Here is a 25085-nt window from a genome sequence, read left to right on the forward strand (position 1 = left end):
CCATGGGATGTTCAGCATTCTTCCCCAACACCACAGCTCAAAGGCATCAATTCTTATTCTGCCATTCTTATTCATCGTCCAACTCTCAGATTCATAGCAAGTGATCCGAAAGATAGCACCGTCTACATCTCATACCACACAAAAAACCAACTTAAGGTAAATCAAAGACCTAGAGTCAAAGCAAAAAACTAAAAAGATCATAAGAGACAAAATTGAAACAAACTTAGATATCCTAGCATAAACATACTTAAACTATAGCCATAAATTCAGAACTAAGAGAGGGTAAAATTGATCAATGGGATATTCTATAAAATCAAATCCCTGTGTGCATCAAAATCTTTTTTTCCAATGTTAGGGGGAAGCCCAAAGACTAGGGAAAAATATTTGGCAATGATATTTCAAACAAAGGTCTCATACTGAAGTATACAGAATACTACAATGCCTCCACAAGAAAAAGAGTGATAAGCCAATTACAAAATGGTCAAAAGACACAAAAAGACACTTCACAAAGGAAAACATTAGGATGGCCAGCAAACACATGAAAAAAAATGTTCAAAATCATAGTCAATCTGAGAGATGCAAATCAAAACAACAATTTGATAGTAGCAGTAGCTAAGTTTAACAAGACAGTGAGCAACATATATTGAAAAGTATATTGCGAGAAGATACAGAGAGGATGTGGACCTCTCATGTACTGATAGAGAATTATATCTTGCTTTTCACTTGGCTTGGGACCACTGTTTACTAAACCTGGACTTTTGCTGCATGATATGCTTTACCTTCTCCCTCCCCAACCTGTTTTCCAAATAAATCTGGCAACTGAAAGTAAAAAAGAGATACTGAAAAGTCTGTGTGGTCATTTGCAATGAATTTTGGACCCATTAGCAGAAGTAGGTGCAGGAATATGGGAACCATGTCTGGATAGATTTGTACTGTAGGATCAGTTTTATACTGTGGATGCTGTTGATAGGTACAGTTACCCCTTGTACAGTTAGAAGATGTAAAACTTGGCCAACCCCAAACTGTCCTTGCTTCTTTTACATAACTTTTTAATAAAATTTTATTTTAATTGTGATTTTAATGAACATTTATAACTTTTAAAAAAATTACTCTTAAACACTAATTTTGTTTTATATACTTATTACAACATCTATATACATTGGATAAATTGCCAACAAATGTAAAAACAAAACAAAACAAAACCACGACAATTAATAATACCAAGCCAAAAGATAAACAAAAGGCTTGCTGTTAAGAGCAAATCAAAAAGTTTGACCATCCCATTGAACTTTATATCTTTGTATATAGTACTTTTTAAAAAATATCCCAATTTTCACCTTCTGAATGTTATTCTAGTATATATATATAGATGGACCATAATCAGCAGCTTAAATTTCTACACATTATAATGCATGTGCAAAAAATGGAAATCTTAACACTTCAATATATATTTTCACTCTTCTTTTCAGAGCCAGATTATATCCTATTGGGGTTATCCAAATGAAGTATATGATGTCGTGACTAAAGATGGCTATATCCTTGGAATTTACAGGATTCCTCATGGAAAAGAATCCTCTGTTAGAACAGGTAGGATTTATTTAGTTGTAAAAAGATGTCTAGACATCTTGCTAGTCACCAGGCAGATCTTTCCTCAAATATTTTGGGATATTTTGGTTTCTCTTATTTGTTACTGTCAATGTCAAGAAAACAAAAATATTCTAACCAGTGGCAATATCATGATAGGTGTAGAAAACATAGTTTTGTCAATGACTCCATCTTACTTGGATCCACATTCAACACCCTTGTTACCAGCAGTCAGGAGATCAGAAGACATTTGCAGTGGGAAAGTCTAGTCAGGGACTTCTCCAAATTTTTGAAAAGCAATAATGACAGTTTGAGGACTAAGACTTGCCTGATTAAGGCCATGGTCTTTTCAATCATTTGTTATGCATCTGAGAGCTGAACAATGAATAAGAATTACAGAGGAAGAATTAGTGCCCATGAGCTGTGGTGTTGGAGTAGAGTGCTGAATATCCCATGGACTGCTAAAAGAGCAAACAGATATGTCTTGGAGAAGATGCAGCCGGAGTGTTCCTTGGAGGCAAATATGTTAAATCTTCCTCACATACTTTGGGCATGTTGCTAGGAGAGGTTATTCCTTGAAGAGGGACAGCATGCTTGAAAAAGTAGAGGGACGACGAAAAGGAGGAAGACCCTCAAGGAGAGAGATTGACACAGTGACTGATGCAATGGGTTCAAGTGTGCCAAAAAGTGTGATAATGGCACAGGATAGGACAGGGTTCAGATCTCTTTTCCATACAGAAACTATAGGTTGTAATTGACTCAATAGCACCTAACAGCAACAACTTGTTACTGTTGTTAGATATGACTGAATTGACACCACTTGTAAAGAGCTTATTTATAGACACTTGGTCTTGTGCCAATGTCACAATCTCCTCTTTGCTTCAGCCCATTGTAGGAGTTACTGTATCTATGTTAAAGTCACTTTTATGTCATTTCAATGTTGGAATCATTTAACATATTTCTCTCCTTCATTGACTCTCCTATTCCCCAGGCACGATATCTTTTCCCAAGGACTAACCTCTTTTGTAAACATGCAAAAAAATGTAAGGAAAGTCTCAACATAATTGTCTCCAAGAATTATCCTGGCTGCACTTTATCCAAGGCAGACTTGTAAGTTCTTGATATATTCAATTCTCTACATCACACCACAATTCAAAGGCATCAATTCTTTTTTTGTCTTCCTCATTCATCATCCATATGAAGCAATAGAAAAGATCAAGGATTATGTCAGACATACTTTGGTCCTCAAATTGACATCTTTGCTCTTGAGCACTTTAAAGGAGTCCTTGGTAGTAGATTTTCCCAATGTAAATTCTTTTTGATTTCTTGACTGCTTTTTTCATGACTGTATGTTCTGGATTCATCTAAACGGAAATCCATGGCAACGTGGGTCTTTTCTGCTTCTACTATGATGTTGCCTATTGGTCCATTTGTGGCGATTTTTGTTTTCTTGATATTGAATCCATACTTAAGCTGTAATCTTTTATCTTTTTCAGTAAGTGCTTCAAGTCTTCTTTACTTGCAACAAGCAACGACACATTGTATCCATAGCATAAGTTGTTTAGGAGCCTTCTTCCAATCCTGTGTCACATTCATCTTCATGTAGTCTATAATCTGTTTACTCGGCATATATTATTAAATTGCATGTTCTGTGGAGCCAGAACTGACTCATAGCTGACCCTCAAGTGGGTTTTCAGAGTCTATAAGTCTCACAAGGAGGAGATTGCCCATTTCCCCTCCATGGAACACTGTTAGATTCGAACTGCATGCCTTTGGATTGGCAGGGCAACTCCTTACCTCCTAGGCCACTAGAGCTTCCTATAGGTTGAATGTTGTTGTCATTGTTGTGTACCATCAAGTAAAAAAACCAACCCAGTGGGTTTCCAGAGACAGTAAATCACACAGGAAAAGATTGTCCATCCTCTTCCTGTGAAGCAGCTGGTGGATTCAAACCATATAGCTTTAGGATTGTAGCACCAGTAGGTTTATTACCAGTAGGCCACTAGCGCTCACTAGTTGAATAGGTAGATAGGTTTATAATAAAAGCATACTCTGACTCATACCTTTCCCAATTTTAAATTCCATGCAGGATTCCCTTGTTCTGTTTGAATGGGTACTTGTTGGTCTGTGCACAAGTACCACATGAGCACAATCAAGTGTTCTGGTATTCATATCCTTCTCAGCGTAAGCCATAATTTATTGACCCCCCAGTGGCTCAAGATGCCTTTTCATAGTCATGAAAACACAAACATCTTTTCGTTACTATCTGCTTTCAACCCAAGATCTACCTGATGTCAGCAATCATATTTCTTTTTCCATGTCCTCTTGTGAATTTTTTTTTTAAATTCTTTACTTTCTGGTAATATCTGTAGGTATACTATTTAAACTAACAGAAAGTGGTTGTCCTATTTCTTAGCTCCTTTTATTCTTTGGGCTGCTGTATCAGATGGGCTTATTTTTTAAAAGTAAAATGTGGATTTCCTTCTTTTACTAGGAAAGAATACAGTAAACTGTGTTGTTATTATAGAGCCAATCATTTCCCAGAATAACTCCATTATTGATGTAAATATACCAAGAATATATCTTTATATTTTCTCATCATTTCTCATCTGTGTAACTGTCAAAATGCAGGAGATGGAAAGCTGTCTCCTTGAGAAACTTTCAGAGGGTCCAGATTCGGTAGAGGTTATGAGCTGTGATTACCACTTGGACCTACTGAATTTCAGCAGAATCAGTAACACCTCTTCTTTTTCTCAAAAGGGTGGATAAATGGACTAGACTGTTAATTCTTCATTTCTAGATAGCCGAGGGCTTTCTGAGGGTTGGTAGCCCACTAATCTCAGGAAGTTCTTCTCAGCCCGAAAATGACAAGAGGAAAAGATTACAAACCAGAACAACCTGAGTCCAGTATCGAAATAAACAAAGGATGTCTTCTAAAGAATCTCAATTTATGAATGGAAAAAGAAGTCATACAGCAGATAAATAACATTCCTTAGGAAGTAAATGAGAAGCAGCTAGAACCTAGGTTTGGCATAGAATTTCACGTTTTGGTTCTTCTTTCATACTACAAGAAGTCAAGAGAGTTGATTTTCTTAAACACCATGGAAGTTGAGACATGAAATCCTTGTTATCTCTTTTTGCAGGTCCAAGGCCTGTTGTGTTTCTACAACATGGCTTATTTGGAGCTGCTACTAACTGGATTTGCAACTTGCCAAACGGTAGCTTGGCTTTCCTTCTGGCTGACCGTGGTTATGATGTGTGGATGGGGAATAGCCGAGGAAATATCTGGTCTAAAAAACACTTGAGATTGTCACCCAAATCAAGAGAATACTGGGCATTCAGGTAAGGAGACAGCTACAAATGGATAAAGTGTGTACTTTAATAAAGAGTAAGTATGAAGTTATTTTAATACTTTATATTACTTTTTAATACTTGGAATTTTTACAATGACTAAGATGTTCATTTATATGTGTTAATGTCTTCTGATATTTCCCTTTCTGTCCAAACTTACCTAAAGGGATCCAGGAGATGGAAATAAAAGAAATGCTTCTTCCTCTACCCAGACTTTTCACACACTCTAAGAAATACCCTAACACCTTCATTATTGTGGGAGAAGAATGGGAAATCTCCTCCCAAGTGATTTATTGCATCTGAAAACCCAGTGGAAAGTCAGCTAAGAGGAAGTTCTGACTCATTGGCACACAACAACAACACAACCTTTATTATCATTATTGCTTGTTTTCATACTCCAGTTTTCTCATTAGAAATAATCCCAAAACCAAAAGCTGCAGGCTGTTTTCGAAAAGAGCAAGGGGACACTATATTATTTAAAACTAATAAAAGGGTGCTTTAGGGCTATCTATGATCTCCATATGCTGAGCAAATGATGTGAGAACCTAGAATCTGTGAAGAAGAATGTAGTGTCATGATCAGAGGAAGACTCATCAATAACCTGTGTTATGCAGATGACACAACCTTGCTTACTGACAGTGAGAAGGACTTGAAGGACTTGTTGTAGAGATCAAAGAATACAGCCTACAATATGGATTGCATCCCAATGTTAAGAAAACAAATATTCTTACTACTGGACCAATAAGCAACATCAATGATTTCATCTTGCTTGGATCTGCAATCAATATCCTTGGTAATGCCCATCAGGAAATCAGATGTATTGCACTGGAAAAGTTGGAAGTCAAGGACCTCTCCAAATTAGTGAGAAATATTGATGTTGGTTTGAGGGCTAAGGTACATATGATTCAGGTCCTAGTCTTTCTGATCACTTGTTATCAATGAATAAGGATGACAGAACAAGAATTGATCACTTTGAGCTGTGGTGTTGGAGAAGAGTACTGAATTTCTCATGGACTGCCAAAAGAACAGACAAAAATGTCCTGAAGAAGGTATAGCTAGAGTGCTCCTTGGAGGCAAAGATGTTGAAGTTTTGTCTCACATACCTCAGGCATGTTACTAGGAGAGGTTATTCTTTGGAAAAATCATCATACCTGGAAAAGTGGAATGTTGGCGGAAGACAGGAAGTTCCTCAGGTCGATTGACACAATGACTGCTGAAATGGGCTCTAGTGTGTCAGGAAGTGTAAGGATGGCACAGAATAGGAAAAATTCAGATCTGTTGTTTATAGAGTCTCTGTGGGTCACACTTGATGTAACAGCACCAAAAAACAACAAAAACAAGTTTTCTGATGTATGTGATTGTGTGTGTGTGTGTGTGTATGTGTGTGTTTGTGTGTGTGTTGATGTATGTCATAGAGTTCTCTAGAGAAGTAAAATCAGTGACATTTACAGTGAAGTTACGCCTCTGTAGATAGAGATATACCCATATCTATATATGCATATAGACATCTACACCTGTAGAGGGATTTATCTCAAGGAAATGACTGATGCACTATTAGAGGTTGACAAATCTCAAGTCTATGGGTCTGTGATCAAATCTCAGAAAGAGGTCCTTCTGACTCCCATAGCTGCAAAGACTGATGAGTCCAAGGTCAGCAAGTGAGGGAGTAGATTCTTTTTTTTTTTAATCATTTTTTAGTATTTTTAATGAAACTTTTCAGATACTTTGGACTTCATTCATTGTTGCACTTTTCTCCCTGCCCAACCCTCCCCCCACCAGTACACTCTTCTCTTTGAAAAGTAAAAGTTCCCCCATTGTTTTACAATCCCTCTCCCCTGGTCCACTCCACCATAATGTTATTGTTGTTGTTAAGGGCCATCAAGTCGCAGGCGACTCATAGCGACTCTATGAAGGAGAGTTCTAGAAGCTTTGGTGCCTTTCATCCTCTCTCCAGGTTCATAGGGTTTCCGGAGGCAAGTTACTACAGAAGTGGGTGCCACTCCTCCTTCCAACTCCACTATGATAGGCAGGCCATATAACAAACCAGTAGTTCAAGTCCAAAAAATTAGAAGAGACAACTCACATGTAGGATCCAGGTCAAGCAAAGCCAGGTTTTACCAAAGAATCTGTATATAAATCAATGCACACCACTTTCTTACACTTCCCCTACAGTAGATCAGGACAATTAACACATTAAGGATTTTGCATCACAGTATAGCTAATAAGGTTAAGATATTATTTCTGATAAGGGCTGATGGTGAGGGATAACTACATCTTTACCTAACTGCCATTTTACCTCACATATATACCAAACCATGTCATCATGGCCAAATCGACATACAATATTAACCATTTCTCTCTCTCTCTCTGTATGTGTGTGTGAAGCTGTCTAGTTGGAACTGACCCAGAGTGGATTTTCAGAAGCTGTATACTGTATGGAGTATACTGCCCATCTTTCACCCACCAAAGTGGGTTCAAGCTCTCTGCTTTTGAGTTGACAGTGAAAATATTTACCTACTAGCCCACCAGAGCTCCAAGACCCAGAACTTGATGGTCATAATAGCGAAACACTGTTGGCTTACCTTATGCCTCAAAGGCATTACCTAATTTCTCGAAGTCTTCAAAGGAATCACCTAATTTCACACTTATTTTATGTACTTGTAGTGGCCTAGTCTTCAGGGAGTTTTACTGTTAACCTAAAAGTCACACCTCTCAGGTGGTTCAAACCCACCACTCTGAGGGAGAAAGACAGACAATCTCCTCCTCTGAGATTTATAGCCTCAGAATCTCAGTGGAAGGTCAGCATCTATGAGTTGATTCTGACTCCATGACAATAAAATAGAGAGAGAGCGAGAGGGAGAGAACCCAAACTTCATTCACTGCAGTACTGCAGTGATTATTGCACTTTTCCAAAGGACAAACTCCTTAAAGAACAAGAAGTAACTAAGGTGATAAGAAACATGCCTACTGACAGGCTTTTCCTTTTCTTGGAAATTTTATTCCTTCTGCCTAAATTGAGATTCATTATTGTGCTTAACTTATTATCTTTTTAAAAAATAATGGGAGTTAGCTAATTCTGCTACAGAAATAGGTGAAATATGACTAGATGCCAAAGGAAAATATCTCAAGAACCATGAAAAGAAGATGTTTGTGATTGTAGTTTCTTAAACCTTTCTTTTAACCCACTTGATACCCTCACAATGTACACAGACTCATCATACTATTTTCGTAGTATCTATATCTGCAAAATATGTATGACTATGTTTAAATTTTGCAGTTCTGTTTAAAGCTGAGGTCTACATTAGTGAAACCAATGAGGCTGGTATCAGTAGATATACTGTTGTTATATGCCATTGTCAAGTTGAAATTGACTCTTAGTTGATTCTCCAGTAGGTTTCAGAAACAGTAATTTGCAAGGGAAGAGACTGCCTATCTTTTTTCTATTACAGAGAACCTGTTGAGCTCAAAGCAAGTACCATTGTGTTGGCAGCACAACTCCTTACCACAAAAACACCAGAGGACCTTATAGATAGATATAGATAAGAAAGGAGAGAGAAGCTTATCTCAAGGAAATTATTCATTAGCTTATAGCTTGGAAGTCCCACTCTCATGGGTCAAACCTCAGAGGAAAGGATTCTTTTTATATAGCTGCTGACATTGATGAATCCAATGTTGGCAAGGAAACCCAAAAATCTGCAGGATTCAGATTGAACAAAAGCAGAGGGTTTCCCAGATATTCATATATATGTGATGTACGGCACATCACCAACAAAACTCCCTTTCACTGATCAGTTGCTCACGGAGACAATGATACGAGGTTAAGTTTCAACAAGGAAGTGATATGATATTAGATGTCCTCAAAGGATTGGTTACATTACATCATACCTCATCAAGAGCATGACTACATCATAAATGACAAGGCAGAGAATCTTCAGCAGCCAAATATACATACAATTTTAACCCTCACAAGTCCTAACAATGAGATGAAGTTGATAATGTCTCTCTCTGGATGACACAGTTAGCACTTGACTATTGACCAAATTAGTGGTTCAAACCTACCTCAAAATGCCTTGGAAGTACAGATTTATCTATTTCCAAAGAGTCACAATCTTGAAAACTTTTGAGGTGCAGTTCTATTCAGTTACATACACGGTCTCTAGGAGTTGAAATATACTCCATAGCAACTCGTCTGGTTTTAACAATGATGTGTTTGTTCAAGTTTGTTTTTTCTTCTTGTTGGCAGTTTTGACGAGATGGCTAAATATGACCTTCCAGACACAATTGATTTCATCATAGAGAAGACTGGACAGCAGCGACTCTTCTATGTGGGCCACTCCCAAGGCACCACCTTAGGTAGGCATGTCTGGGACACGTTAGATCAAAAACCATCAAAGGCTTTTCTTCAAAGCATAGCAAAAGATGGTAGGATTTCTCTCTTTGTGCAGTACCTAACCTGAATACTCAAGTTGGGAATTTATTTCCACTGGCTGGTTACTGAGGTATGATAACAATGATAATGAAAGGGATATTTTTTCACCAGAACTGAATTTGGAGCTTGATAACTGAGCTTGAAATAGATAAAATAATTCACATCTGTCTTTGTACACCAACAATATTTGGTAGACATGGGGCTAGATGCCAGGAAGCAGAGATAAGTAGATATATTTCTTTTACAGGGTTTGCAGTCTAAGGAGAGATATAAAAAAGAGAGTGAAGAATTTTCAAACTCAGTTAAGTAAGATATTACTATCAGTGTGACTTTTAGATAGCAGGAAGTGGGGGTTAGGCAAGATGTGAATAGGGTCATGTTGGCCACAAGGCACCTCAATGTTCTCATTACTGTCCATTGAACTACTATACCAACATTTCTAACAGTATCTTTCAAATGTTTTTATATTGATCAATTTTCTAGTATAAAGTTTTTAAGTGATGTGGAGTCAGAATCGACTCACAGATGACCCTCCAGCAGCTTTTCAGAGGGAGTAAATCACACGAGAGAAGATTTCCCATATTTCTCCGAAAATGTAGTTGGTAGATTTGAGCCAAATGCCTTTGGGTTGGCAGCACAACTCCTTACCACTAGGCTACCTTCACTAAATATTCTACATATATTTTCTCAGTGAAAACTAAAATTTAAGAACACCATCATCCATATTCACAAATAACTGAGTTTAAAAAACCTTTCTAGTGATTATTCCTAGAAACACATTCTTTGTCTTAGAGTGAGTTTTCTTTTGTTTTGCTTTCATTTCATTTTCACAGGAATCCTAGAAGGATCTTACTATTTCTATTTACAGAGTCAGAAAATTAAGATCACAAAGAATAGTTAATGTACCTGAATTTTCACCCAAAAATTCTAAGTGGAAAGCTATATTATAGTCCATATCATCTGATGTCTATTATTGGGCTAGAATGGCTATTGGAGTTTGCCAGCTTAAATTCACAGTGATTGCTGAATCCTTTCCACAATCTTCTCTATGGGTAGACCTTCACTCAGTGTGGCTAGAAAACCTTTTATTCTGATCCAGTTAGTTCTACCCTTGAGAAATTCAGCAACATTTTTTTCTGTAGAGGATACTTATCATTTGGGGATTGGGGGGGTGTTTCTTGTTTGGTGTTGCTTATTTGTTTTTTTTTTTTAATCTGGCTGCTTCCCCTATCATTTAAAATAGATGAGGACTTGTTTTTATCCATGAACTGGAGTCTTCTTCCCTTTCAGCTTTCATTGCATTCTCTGAAAATCCAGAGCTTGCTAGGAGGATCAAGATATTTTTTGCATTCGCACCAGTGGCCACAGTGAAGTACACAGAAAATCCCATGAGAAAATATACCAATCTTTCCAGGAAAGCTGTCAAGGTATATGACTTCCCATTTACAAACTTGCAGTACCTGAAACCAGTTCTATTTCCATTGGTTTCAACAATAGAGAGCATGAGATGAATAACACTTTGCACATTCCTGATAATATGAAAGGTTTATTGATGATAGTCCTGATTTACTGATGACATTATAGCCTTTACTGATCAGGGAGCCTAATTGGATGTCATCGGATCCCATCTGTATCTAACCCCAGCCTCATTTCTCCCTCGTCATTCCTCAGTAGCAGCTAAAAAGAAAGTTGATTTGTCATATTGATTCTATTTAAATTCACCACCTGTTCAGTGGGAAAAAGACAGCCTCCTTTAGAATGACTGATAGCCTCTGAAACCATGCTGGAGGGTCAGCTACAAGTCAGTTCCAACTTGAATGCACAGAAAAATAACCACAATATGCAATTAAAACAATAATTCTGGCTTGGAGGAGATACAACCAGAGCGCTTCTTAGGACACGAATGGTGAAATTCTATCTCACATATTTTGGGCATGATGTTAGAAGGGGCTGGTCCCTAGAATAAACATCAATCTGGGAAAGGATGAGGTTCCGAACCAGAGAAGACAACCTTCAACAAGATGAACTGACACAGTGACTCTAACAATGGGCTCAAGTATATCAGAGGTGGTGAAGATTGTACAGGATAGAGTTCAGATCTGTTGTTCATAGGGTTGTTAAGAGTGAGGGTCGACTTGGTGGCACCTACCAACAACATGTTTTAATGACAACATGCTTTAACTACCAATAGTGAGAAAAATGTCAGTTTCTTGTCAGTCCTTATCTGAATTACCACTCATTCTCCACTCTTGATGTTCAAATTCCCTCGCTTTGACAATGTTTTTCATTGCTCTTGTAGATTTTGTTTGGTGACAAGATGTTTCACCCAACTACAAATTTTGACCATTTAATTGCCACTAAGGTCTGCAACAGGAAGTTCTTTCATCGTATTTGCAGCAACGTCTTATTTAGTTTGAGTGGTTATGATGCAAATAACTTAAATATGGTAAGTATACTTTGAATGCAGGGAAGCAATTTTTTTGCCACCTGAAAGTGATGAAAGTACATGCTATAAGGCATAGAAACCACATCATAGAATCTAGCCCATTTTCATGACATGCAACAAAGGCTGAGGGTATAATTTCTTTAATAGAAGAATTTAAGGAAAAAGACTTTGCCTTTAAAACTTCTCACCAACCACTGTTGATCAAGCTGCCACGGTGGGAAAATCATTCATTTGGATCGAGGCTATGGTTTTTAAATTTAACTGCTATGTCTGATCCCAAACTAAGACAATTTAAAGTAGAATCTCAAGAATGTACCTCAATTATTTTCTAAAATAAATTTTCCATTTCCCTGCGTGGAAATGATTTTTGCCAACCATTTACTTTCTTCATCCAATAGGTGAAGTAGTAAATGACGCTTCAAAAATATATATAGCCTTTCTATTTAGTGGATCTTGAGTGGAACATGTATTGAAAGTCAAAACATATCCCACTTAACTGTGACGCTCTCCTTCCTAAGTTACCGATCTTTCTCTCAAGTCTCGTTGCTGTTGAGTAAGAACTAACCCATAGCTGGCCTTTCACTGGATTCTGAGACTATAAATCAAACGGGAATACATTACCAACTTTCAAAAACTGCTGGTGGATTTGAACCACCAGAGAGCACAACAGCTCCCTACAGACTGTGTTATCAATGTTTCCTAAGTTACCAGTGTTGTCATTATGTGCTGTCGAGTCACCTGCACAAAAGCTCTGAACCCTGTCTTTGCCTGAGCCAATCTCACTGTCACCAACACATGTGTTCCTATTACCTCAGGCACCATGTCAATCCATCTCATATAAGGTCTTTAGATGCTGCATTGTCGCTCCATCCATCTAAGCAGATGTTCTTCTCTAAGGACTGATCCCTTCTAGCAACATGCCCAACGTATGTGAGGCCGAGCTTCAAAATTCTTGCCCTCAAGTGAGTAACTTAGTTTCTCCCTATCCAGGACAGACCTGTTGGTTCTCTTGGAAGTCCATGGTATGTTCAACACTCTTCTCCAGCATCACAACTCAAAGGCATCAACTCTTCTTCTATCATCCTTATTAAATGTCAAGCTGTCTGATGCATAGCAAGTAATTGTGAAGAACATGGCCTGAATCAGGTTCTTTAGGCCTATATCATTGCTATACAGTACTCTAAAGAATTCCCTGACAGCAGATTTTCCCAGTGCCATTTGTCTTTTGATTTCCTGACTGCTGGTGCCAAGAGTGTTGATTGTGGAACTGAGCAAGCTGTAATTGTTAACAATCTCAATCTCTTCTCCATCTATCATGGTGCTGCCAGTTGGGGCAGTGGTGAGAATCTTTATTTTCTTTCTAATTTTGCGCATTCAATGATTTATTCATAATAAATACTCTTTTAGGAAACACAAATGGTGACTTTCCACATGGACCTCCCCTGATAGCACAGGAACCAGATTGACTACATCTGTGGAAAGAATTTTTGAAGTTCTGTATCAGGAGTGAAAACCAGACTGGATGCTGACTGTGGAACAGACCATCAATTACCCACATGCAAGTTTAAATTAAAGCTGAAAAAGATTAAAACAAATCAACAAGAAGCAAAATGCTACCTTGAGTCTATTTCATCTGAATTAAAAAATCATCTTAAGAACAGATTTGAGGCATTGATCACCAATGATGGAAGACCAAAGGAGCTGTGGAGTGAAACCAAGGATATCACTCATGAAGAGAGCAGAAGGTCGTTCATTCATTACAAAGATAAAGGAGAAAGAAAAACCAAAATGGATGTCAGGAGAAACTATGAAAATTGCAGTAAAGAATTGAGAAGCCAAAACAAAGGAAAGAGATGCTGTCGTAAAAGAGCTGAACAGAAGATTCTGAAGGCCAGCTACAGCAGACAAAGCAAAGTATTACAGTAAAACGTGCAGAGTTGAAGTCAGAGAATAAAAAGCAAAGAACTCGCTCAGCATTTCTCAAGCTGAAAGAACTAAAACCCAATTCAACCTTTGAGCAGCAAAACTGAAAGATGCCATAAGCAAAAGAAAGTGTTCTGCATAGTGTTTAACGCATGGAGCAATAACCAAAAAAATCAGTAATTAAATCCACAAGCTGCTCCTCAGGAGAGAGAGGGCAGTCTCCTCCCACATAGATTAATAGCCTTCAAGTCACAACAGAGGGTGGTTATGAGTTGGAACCACCTTCAGAATGATGAGTTTGGTTTGTTTTCAAAGAGTTTAGAATATTTTACATTGAAAATTGCTGTGACATTGCAAACCAAATATCCACAGGCTTAGAAATAGAAATAATTTTGGGGGTTGTTTTTAATATAAGGGTTTTTTTTAATGCAGATTATACACACACACACACACACACACACACACACACACACACTTTTCTTCATTGGCATTATGTTTCATACAATCATTGCTATGTATTGTGTTTTATAAGATTAATCACCACTGGACTATGGACACCATTACTTTGTCTTTTCGGGTCCCTTCCGGATCCTCCCTATTTCCTTACCTCCTCACTCCACCTACCAAAATTGTGCGACCCTGAGATTTCCCCCCTACCCACTCTCACCCCTCTGCTCCCACCTCTCCCTCCTTGGACCTCCATACTAGTAATCCTTCTATTTTTACAATAATGATCTTAAGTTGTATTTGTTTTTTTCAGAGTCAGTTAGTTCACGTATCATAAAATCTTTGTTTTCTTGATGTTGAGCTTCAATTCATATTAAAGACTGTAGTCCTTGACCTTCTAACAGATGTTTCAGGTCCTCCTCACATTTAGTGACCAAGGTTATGTCATCTGTATAATGCAAGTTGTTGACGAGTCTTCCTCCAATTCTGATGCAATATTCCTTCTCATAAAAACCAGCCTCAAAATATGATCTGTTGCACATTTAGACTGAAAAGGTATGGAGAAGGACGCATCTCTGATGCACTCCTTTCCTGATTTTGACCATGCAGTCTTTCTTTGCTTTGCTTTGATGACTGCCTCCTGATTCAAATATAAGTTTTGAATGAGCACAATTAAGTGTTCTGGGATTCCCATTCTTCTCAAAATTAGACAAAATTCACTGTGATTTGTATAGTCAATGAAATACAAATAGACAGTCTTTCAATACTCTCAGCTTTCGGCCAAGAGCCTGCTGACATTGGCAATGATGTCTCCAAGTGCCACAGCCTCTTCTAAACCTAGCCTGCACTGCTGGTAGTTCTGTGTCTATGTACTGTTCCAGTGATTTTTTTATCATTTTCAGCAAGATTTTGCTTGTGTGTGATATTGTGCAATAATTCCCATACTTTGTTGGGTCACACTTTTTTGAAATGGGAACAAATATGAATATCTCCCAGCCTACTGGCCAGGTAGCTGTTCTCAAGATTTCTTGGCACAACCTGATAAGCACGTCCAGGGCAGCATCTGTTTGCTAAAATACGGCTAAAATACGTCAATTGATATTCCATCAATTCCTGGGGCATTGTTTTTATCAATTCCTTCAGAGCAGCTTGAACTTCCTCCTTTATCACCATTGCCTTTTGTCATATGTTGTTTCATGAAATTCTTCTGTGACAGCCAATTCTTTTTGGTACAGTGACTCCAGTAGTTGGTCTCAAACAGCAGGAAATGGATACAAAGGGAGCTCTTCAGGGTTCTACAGAGAGAGAGAGAAGATATGTTTGAAAATAGTCTCCATTTATCTCAAATAACTACTGTCCATACTCCACTGGGAAAATGCTGATAATAACGTAATAGTTTCAAATGAAATTTCAAAGACTTTTTATATAAAGCAGGCTTTGTTGTTGTTATTGTTAGGTGTTATTAAATCAGTTCTAGCTCAGAGCAATCCTATATACAAAGGATCAAAACCCTGCTCGATGAGCAAGATTCTCACAATCTCCACTGTAACAAACCCATTGTGGCAATCACTATGTCTAATTAAAGGTCTTCCTGATCTTTCACTTTCCTTCTCATTTTCTGTTTACTAGAAAAAAGTATCCCTGCATAATAATTGTTTTGAACGGTGTTGGTTGCTTTCAAGCCAATTCTTATTGATAGTGACCTTGTATTTAACAGAACAGAATACTGTCTGGACTTGGCCATCTTCCCCAGTATTGTCATGCCTGAGTCCATGGCTGCAGCCACTGTCAGTCTAGCTTGTTGGGATTTGTCTTCCTTTTTACTGACACTCTACAAAACAGCATATGTTTCTTAAGAGACTGATCCTTCCTGGAGGGCAGGTTTGGCATTTCCTCAAAAAGCTGAGCAGAGAAATTTTGTAAGATCCAGCTAATCCACTGCTTGGAACATACTCCAAGAAAATTAGAACTGAAGCACAGAGATTTGCACACCAGTGTGCATAGCAGCATTATTCACCATCAAAGAACATGGAAACAGCTCAAATGTCCAACCACAATCAAATGGATTGAGAAATTTAGGTACAGTCACATGATGAAATACTATGCAGCATGCAGGAGCAATGATCTTGAAAATTATTACCTAACTTGAACGAGTCTGGAGAACAGTTTGCTAAGGGAAGTTACTTAGTCCCGTAAGGACACATACTGTATAAGATCATTATTGTGGAGATAAAAAGATAATTAGTAAAATGTGTATGAGAATCCAAGGGTGGGGGAAGGGAAGGAGCAGAGGGATAAAGATTAACAGGGGACTAATGATAGGGTCACACAATTTGATGGGAAGAGGATAGGGTGGGTAAAGGAAATGAGAAAGATTAGGTGTGAAAAACAGTATGTACGAACTTTGTAAGCAAACCAGCATAAAATAAAAAAAAATCATTTTTTAAAAAAGACTGGGCCCTCCTGATAACAGGTTTTGTTATTATTGCTGAGGTGAAATGATATTTCAGGGTTTTTTTTTCTGTTTATGTCTAATAGTTAATCATGTCACAAGTTTTCACATGTATTTATTGGTAATTTGAATGTCTTCTTTGGCCAAATATCTTTTCTATTTCTCTTCCTATTTAGTTATTGGGTTGTTGGTCTTTTCCGTGTTGAGGTTTGGAAGTTTTCTATAAATTTTACAAATAGATCCCTTCCTAGATATTTTTGCCAAATATTTTTCCAATATGTAGATTCCCATTTTACTCTTTTGCAGAAGACTTTGATGTACACAGGCATCTTATTCTTAGGTCTCTCTGGTTTCGTTTCTCCTCTGATGATTGACTATTTATGCTATGGTTTAAGACTTCTAGGTCCTCATTTTCTTGAAGTTATCCTGTAAATTAATATTTATGTCTGTCTAAAACAGTTCACTTTCTCTTAAATTACCTTTGAACTCCTCTAGGTTTTGAAGTTCTACAACTACACTATTTAGTCTCCCTTAATTACCCTTTATTTGTCCTCATTTATGAACTTGAATTGTTGTTGTGTGCTGCCAAGTTAGAACCAACCTGTAGTTGGCCCTCCTGTGGGTTTTCAGAGGCAGTAAATTTTACAGGAGGAGACTGCTCATCTTTCTCCCTTGAAGTAGCTAGTGGATTCAAACCATGTGCCTTTGGGATTGCAGTGTAGCTTCGTACCAATAAGTCACCAGAGCTCCCTACATTTTGAAGTTCTCTATCTTAACTTTTATAAATTAATTTGGAGTTGTGTATTTCTATGTCTAGGTATACTAGTTAATTATGTTCCCATAAACATTTCTGTCTTGTTGTATTTCAGCTTTGATTCTCTGTCCAAAGAACTCTTTAGTATTTCTTATAAGCATGGTCTAGTTTTCATAAATTCTCTTAGTTCCTGTGTATCTGGAAATGTTCTAATTTCATTGTCTTATCTGAGGGACATTTTTCTGGGTTTATAATTCTTGGTTGGCATTTTTATTTTTTTCTTTCAGAGTTTTATGTATTTCATCCTATTACTTTCTTGCCTACATGTTTTTTTACTGTGAAATCAGATTTTAATCTCAATTGTCTTTGTAGATAACACTCAATTTTTCATGAGTTGCTTCCTGTATACTTTGTCTTTCATTTTGGAAAATTTCATTCTCATACGTCTTGATACTTTTTGTAGAGAAGGCTATCTTATTTGAGGTGCACATAGCTTTCTAAATGCATATTTGAAATTTTTTATAATATTTGGGACATTTTCCCCTGGGCTATTCTTGTCTCTTCCTGTTGTGGAATTTAAATCACAGGTAGATCATTTCTCTTGATTGTGTCCCACACAATTCTTATTTTTTACTTCTTTTTTTCTGATTGTGCTTTTATTTTTTTTAAATTTTTATATTATACTTTTAACAAAAGTTTAAAGTTGGATTTTCATTCATTCATTGTTACATATTTTCCTCCCTATACTCTCAGTTCACTTGAGAAAAAAAATTAATTCAATGTTACATAATTTCCTCCTTCCCTCTCTACACCTTCATCCCCCAAAGCCACTTTGCTATGTACCTCTTCTGGACTGTTGTCATACAAATAATGTCTAATCATATATTCCTTTGAAATAGTTCTTTCTTTTATCTGATCCAATGCAGTATTCATTATTTATCCCCTCTTAGTTTCCTCTCAACCCCTATGTCAGCCCTGTGTTTCATAACAATGATGTTATGCAGTATTTGTGACTAATTAATGTCCTCCAAAGTCACCTATTTTGTGTAATGCTTTATGAGTTCCTTGTTTTTCGGTGCTGTGTAGTATCCATTGTGTACATATATCCTAATATTTCTATACATTTATTTGTTGATGAGCATTTGAGTTGCTTCCATCCCTTTGCTATTGTAAATAATGCAACAATAAACATGAGTGTGCATCTATCTGTTTTGGCAGCAGCTCTGGTTTCTTTTTCAGAAGGAAACATTTATATCTGTTCACCACATCTTCGAACAAGGATTTTCTTTGAACGCTCCTTGGAATGTAACACAGGGTGAAGAAGGATGTCGTGATTTCTTTGCAGATGTATAACTGTGATTTTATATCTGGACCTCCCTTCTATTGTTGGGCATGTCTCAGATAAGCTTATACCTCTTGTTGTGTGCCACTGCGTTAGACCTGATCCTCATCCCCACCCTCAGCAGGTGTTCAGAGGCAGTCACTATCACAGAAGAAGATTATCCATTCCTTTCCCAGGCAGTCCAGGTTTAAAGTATAGCGCTGGAGGAGAAGAGATTTCTTTTAAAAGTTCTTTTCTCTTTAGTATATTTTCAGAAGGTCTAGTGTTTCCCCCGTATCTCTATCGATTGGAATTGTTCTCCCAAGTCCACTCTTGCGCTCTGTGTGAGGAATAATCTCTCTACTTTGCAGAGTCGCTTGGATGTTTATATGATGCAAGGCTTGGCAGGAACATCGGTCCAGAACATGCTGCACTGGGCCCAGGTACGTGTCTCCTCTCTGCAGTGTCACGTATTGGATTGCAGCCAGGTAATGTGGCTTGTACAGCGGGGCTTCACAAACCCCTGACACCCACAGTTTGATATTTCTGGGATCAGCAAAGTCCCTCACACTGCAAGACCTCTTTTCCCTGGGGAATCCAGATTTCAACGGTCATTTAAAATCAAACCAATTGTTGTAGAGTCAAATTCGGACTCTCAGCACCTGAGTGTGTGTAAGAGTAGAGCTGGGCTCCAAGGGTTGTCAATAGTTGGGATGTTTTGGGGTGTTGCGTGTTGTGTTTTTTTTTTTTTAAGTAAACAGTAGAATTAGAGAACCAATCTAAGAAAGGTCTTATTCTGTTTGTTTTCTTTCATTTTTATTTTATAGTGGTGGTGGTGGTGGTGGTGGTGGTGTTGTTATGTGCCGTCAAGTCACTTGTGACTCATAGCGACCCTATGTACAATAGCCCTAAAACCTGCTCTGTCTTGTGCCAATCGCGCTGCCTCCGCCACACTCATCACGATTACCCCAATAACCGAACCAACTATGCTCACCATTACCCCATCTTTTTAGATCCCTACTGGATCTTTCCCATTTCTTTAACCCCATTGTTCCACTCAGCAGATTGTGAGACCACATCATTTCCTCCCTTCCCATCCTCACCCTTCTGCTCATATCCCTCCCCTCCATGGGCCCCTATATACGTTTTACTAGTTATATTTCCATTTTTATAATAATAGTCTTATACAGTATTTGTCCTTATCTCCCAGTTCCCTTCTGTTAGGAGAAACAATTTTCCTCTGATAGAAAATTCCCTTCATTATAGAAATAAGTAAGGGATATAAAATATTTTATTATAAGATGTACAAACAACTAAAGCAAGGAGGGTGATGATGACAGTGGTAATATTTAGAGGTAGTTCTTGATCACTGTGAATAACCAGATGCTTTATCTTATGCATTGTTCTATTTAAACTTCAATTGCTTGAGATAGATATTACTGTAATTCTTATTTCACCTCTCTATACTATTTGCCTCATCTGTGAAATTATGATGATTATGATATTGGTCTCCTTGACCTAAATCACAGATTCAGTATGTAGTTAAGCTTACTGAATTCAAGCCAAGATCTGTTTGAAGGTAGAAATCAAACTCCTTACCACCTTTCATTGATGTGAATATGGGGAATGTAAGTAGCAGCCCCTCGCTGCCCTATAAATATATAAGTCATGGTAGTGATAAAGATTCACTGAAATTTGGTATCCACGCAATATATGTGAAAGAGTCATCTGAGAGTCAAACTAAGACCTCTTAAAGTACTCTTGGAAGAATTTACTAATTATCTACATCCTGAATTCAGCATGGATAGAAAATAGAAGAAAAAAGAAACCCAAGGAGTATTTCTCATAGCAAGCACACAGCTACCATACAGATAGCAAAGTTTCAAACACTGTAATCATTATGAAAGTAGACTATCACGTCTCTCTCCTACAGAGTGAAACTGCTAAAATTTCGGTTAGCAGCCAAGTACTTAAACACAGGACCACCAGGGAATCTATTCAAGAGCAGGTAGTTAAAAAGCTGAACATAATTAGAAGTGAAACACAAATGGAGATTTGTACACCAATGTTCATAGCAGTGTTATTCCCCATCACAAGAACAAAGAAACAGCCCAAAAGTTCAACTACAACCAAATGGATTGAGAAATTGTACTACATTCACACAGTGGAATACTATGCAGCACTCAGGAACAATGATTCTGAAAATTACTATATAACTTGGAAGACACTGAAGATCATAATGCTGAATGAACTAACTCAGACTCTTAAAGAACAAATACTGTCTAAGACCATTATTATAAAAATATAAGGATAACTAGCAAAATATATATGATAATTCAAGGGGGGGGAAGGCTGAGGATGAGTAGGGGCAAAACCACAGGGTTACAATGCTTGGTGAGTGGATGGAGGAGGGAAAGTAAAGGGGAAGGACCTGGGAAAAAAGACAGGATAGTGACGGGCACGCTCCAATGGTGATTAATTTTATAAAATATAATGCATGGGAATGATTGTATGCAACACAACGTGAACTAAGAATAGTGAGAGACACAATGTATACGAACTTTATAAGCAGAACAATTTTTTTAAAAAGAGCTTAAAAAACTTGAAAATATGATCCAGCTACTCCACTGCTAGGAATAAACCCCAAGGAACTTAGAACTGAGACACAGATATTTGTACACGAGCGTTCACAGTGGTATTCACTGTTGGAAGAACTTGAAAACAGCCCAAATGTCCAACCACAACTGAATGAATTGAGAAATTGTGGTACATTCACACAATAGAATACTATGCAGCACTCAGGAGCAATGATTTTGAAAATTACTATGTAAACTAGTAGAGACTGGAGGGCATTAAGCTGAGTGAACTAACTCAGTCCCATAAAGATAAATACTGCCTAAGACCATTATTGTACAAACAGAAGGATAACTAGTAAAGCCTGTATGAGGATCCAAGACAGGACAGGGTGGAAGCAGAGGGGTGAGGGTCGGCAGGGGGAAAGTCATAGGGTTGCACAATTTGGTGGATGGAGGAAGGTGGGCAGAGGTAAAAGAAATGGGAAAGATCCATCAGGGATCTGGAAAGACAAGATAATGAAAGGCATAGTTTAATGATTGATTTTATAAAACATAATGAATGAAAATCATTGTATAAACTACAATGTGAATGAAGGATAGTGTAGAACACAATGTATACAAATTTTGCATGCAAACCAATAAAAAAATTTTAAAGTATGAAAAGGAAAATAATGGGGGGAAGTGTAAAACAAAAAATAGTTATGAGTTATGTTGTATTAATGTTTCTATTCTAATATCTGAAGTCTAAGAATCAAAATGGCCTAGTGGTAAGTAGCGGATGGCTACCTTCCATCATGTTGTGATGCTACAAATCCGTGAGAAGAAATTATCCATCAAACCTCTGGCCTTTTGGTGGGCAACCCAGCAATAACACACTATCCCAGGAGAGTTACTTTAAAGGAGTAAAAGATTATGACTGTCAACCTGAAGGCACAGGGTTCAAATCTACCAGCTATTCCTTGGCAGTCCTTCCACACAATTTACATGCTCTGAAAGCCCACTTGAGGGTCAGTTATGAGTCAGTGTCAACTCAACAGCACACAACCACCCCCACAACAATATTTCAACTCTAATATCTGAAGTCTGCAAATCAATAAATGTACATGATGATGCCTTCTGTCTTAGAATTTAATTTCTTGGCTCAGGAGACAGTGGGCAGATGGCTGCCCTGCACCTCACAACCTCACAGGAAGAACTAAGGGAGTTCTGAGAGTAAATATTTTGTGCAATAGTAATAAATACTTTTTTAAGAATAAGGAAAATGATGATAATAACCTTCACTTCATCTCTGGCTGGGCAAACCGTAATGTATTGGCTGCTAATAAAAATGTTGGAAGAGGTTCAAGAACACCCAGAAGCACTCAGAATAAATCCTAAAAAAAATCAAGCACCGAACACCCTGTGGAGCAGAGCTCTCTACTCTTAACACTCTCTGGTTGCTGTTAGTTGGAACTGACTTGGTGGCAACTGCCTTCATTTTCTGAGTTTTTTCTGAATACCCTAGGACTCCTGATGAAGATAAGGTACAACGTTGTTAATAAGACAGCAGTCATTTTTAAATGTAGGCAATATATAGCTGGTACATTTAAAAAAAATAAGTATAAGAATTCTTGGGTACGTTCAATTGAGCATCTATGTTTAAATTTCTAATTAAACATTGGAAAGTATCTCCTCTTGAGAATTTTCATTAGGAAAATAGCCAAACAACAAAAGCAATCAAATCAGTTCAGACGCATGCCTGCCTTCCATTAGGTTTCCAACGCTATGAACCTCTAGGAAGAAATGACTCCTCTTTCCCTAATGATTCAGACTTCTGACCTTTCGGTTGGCAAGTCAGTGATAGATAACACACTATCCCAGTTAGTAGAGTTCCTTGAAAGGAGTAAAAGATTATTACTGCAATACCTCAGGTCAGTTATGTGAGTTAGTTTAAATTTTATTATTCAGCTTATTAACATATATTTGCATTATAACTCATGTGCCTAAAAGGTGAGACAATCTTCTTTGTGGATTTCTTGTTTAAGGTCTTTAAACATACACAATTTTCTCACATCATTTAAATATGGTGTTATGTGTGTGTGTGTGTTTGTTTATTTTTCCTGTAGGCAGTTCAGTCCGGTAAACTGCAAGCTTTTGACTGGGGAAGCCCAAATCAAAACATGATACACTTTAACCAGGTATGTCCAATAGTAATAGTAATAATAATAATAATGTATATACTGAAAATGAACTAGTAAAAGCATATACAGGTACTGAGCACCCTGTTATACCTGGAAGAACACTCTTTCACTTTGTACATCACTCTTTGTCCATCTGCTGTAAGAAGTAACCTGGGTTTGCTGTGATGCTGAACCTTGTGCCATTGGGGAATCAAATACCAGAATGGTTTCCCAATGTGGACAGTGTTTGGTGGAGTTCCCAGTTGTAAAGCAGGTTTGGAAGCAGGAGTGGCATCTTCTTCCTAAACCACATGCCTCTGGAAACTCTATGAACTTGGAGAAATGACGATAGTTATGGAAAGGCATTATTAGGTCTTTTGTTCATAGTGTCCCTATGAATCATGCTTGACTCAATGGCAATCAACAACAACAACAATGCTACTTACTGAATTCTTACCATGTGCCAGATCACTATTTCTCATCCTCCCAATGAATTAGCAAGGTAAATATTATTATCCCATTTCTTCAGAGGCTTCAAGTGGCTAGATAAATTGTAACTCCTTTTCACTAGTAAAAAACATGATCAAGCATTTCTAAGAAATAACTTTTATCTTTCTTCTACCACATACCTGTTCTTTCTCAAATCAAAACAAAATTAGAAATTCTCTGTGCTTAAGACTATATTTTGAAGATAGAATTAATGATACACTTTAAAAGTATATTCTTTTTATTATTATTTTTATGTCTTTTTTTTTAAGCCCATAACACAGTCTGTTATTTAATCTCCTCAGTAAATCTTAGTTGTAGATACAGGTTGTTTGTTTTCCTTTTTTTTTTTTTTTTTAATTTCCATTCATTCACTGTTGCACTTTTCTCCCCTCCCAACCCTCTCCCCCAGTACACTACCCTCTTGGAAAAGTAAAAGAAAAATTCTTTCATTGTTTTACAATCCCTCCCCGCAGGTCCGCTCCACTAGGCAGCCTTCATTCTGGACTCCTGTCATGACAAAAATACCTAATCACATATCTCTTTTAAACAGTTCTCTCCCTCATCTGTTCAATGCAGTATACATTATTGAAACCATCTCTCTCAGTCTCCCCCCCAACCCCGATGTCAGTCCTGTTTTACAACAGTGGGGCACCATGCAGTATTTGTCCTTTTGTGACTGAGACACTTCACTCAGCATAATGTCCTCCAGAGTCACTCATTTTGAATAATATTACATGAGTTCCTTGTTTTTCAATGTGACATAGTATTCCATTGTGTGAATATACCACAGGTTCTCTATCCATCCGTTTGTTGATGGGCACTTAGGTTGTTTCCAACTCCTTGCTATTGTAACTTCTTAATGATATCTTGTGAAATGAATGCTCTCATTATTCTTTAAGATGCCATTTGCTATCTATTAAATAGATGGAAAGATATATCCATATCTGTATGCATATTTCCATTATGTGTGGTTGTTTTTATGTGTCGTTGAGTCACCTGCGACTCATAGTGATCCTATGTGGAACTCCCTAAACCCTGCTCTGTCCTGTACCGATCTTATTGTCTCTGAAATTCCTACCCCCATTACCCCAGTCACTGAATCAATCCATCTCATCGAGGGTCTTCCTCTTTTGTGCTATCCCTCTGTCCTCCCA

The 25085-nt window shown here is 37.6% G+C and overlaps 1 protein-coding gene across 1 annotated transcript in view; it reads left to right on the plus strand.

The window, feature by feature from the left end:
* Positions 1-25085, plus strand: part of LIPK (lipase, family member K) — a 37538-nt gene that overhangs the window by 7941 nt on the left and 4512 nt on the right. Inside the window, exons 2-8 of the mRNA XM_006880396.1 lie at positions 1470-1587; positions 4728-4926; positions 9179-9288; positions 10655-10791; positions 11664-11810; positions 19079-19150; positions 23389-23460. Coding sequence (XP_006880458.1) covers positions 1470-1587; positions 4728-4926; positions 9179-9288; positions 10655-10791; positions 11664-11810; positions 19079-19150; positions 23389-23460 — 855 coding nt within the window. The remainder of the gene's footprint in view (positions 1-1469; positions 1588-4727; positions 4927-9178; positions 9289-10654; positions 10792-11663; positions 11811-19078; positions 19151-23388; positions 23461-25085) is intronic.

Source organism: Elephantulus edwardii, unplaced genomic scaffold (assembly GCF_000299155.1).
Source record: "Elephantulus edwardii isolate Elephantulus edwardi_28Jun2011 unplaced genomic scaffold, EleEdw1.0 scaffold00007, whole genome shotgun sequence".
Lineage (NCBI taxonomy): Eukaryota > Metazoa > Chordata > Mammalia > Macroscelidea > Macroscelididae > Elephantulus > Elephantulus edwardii.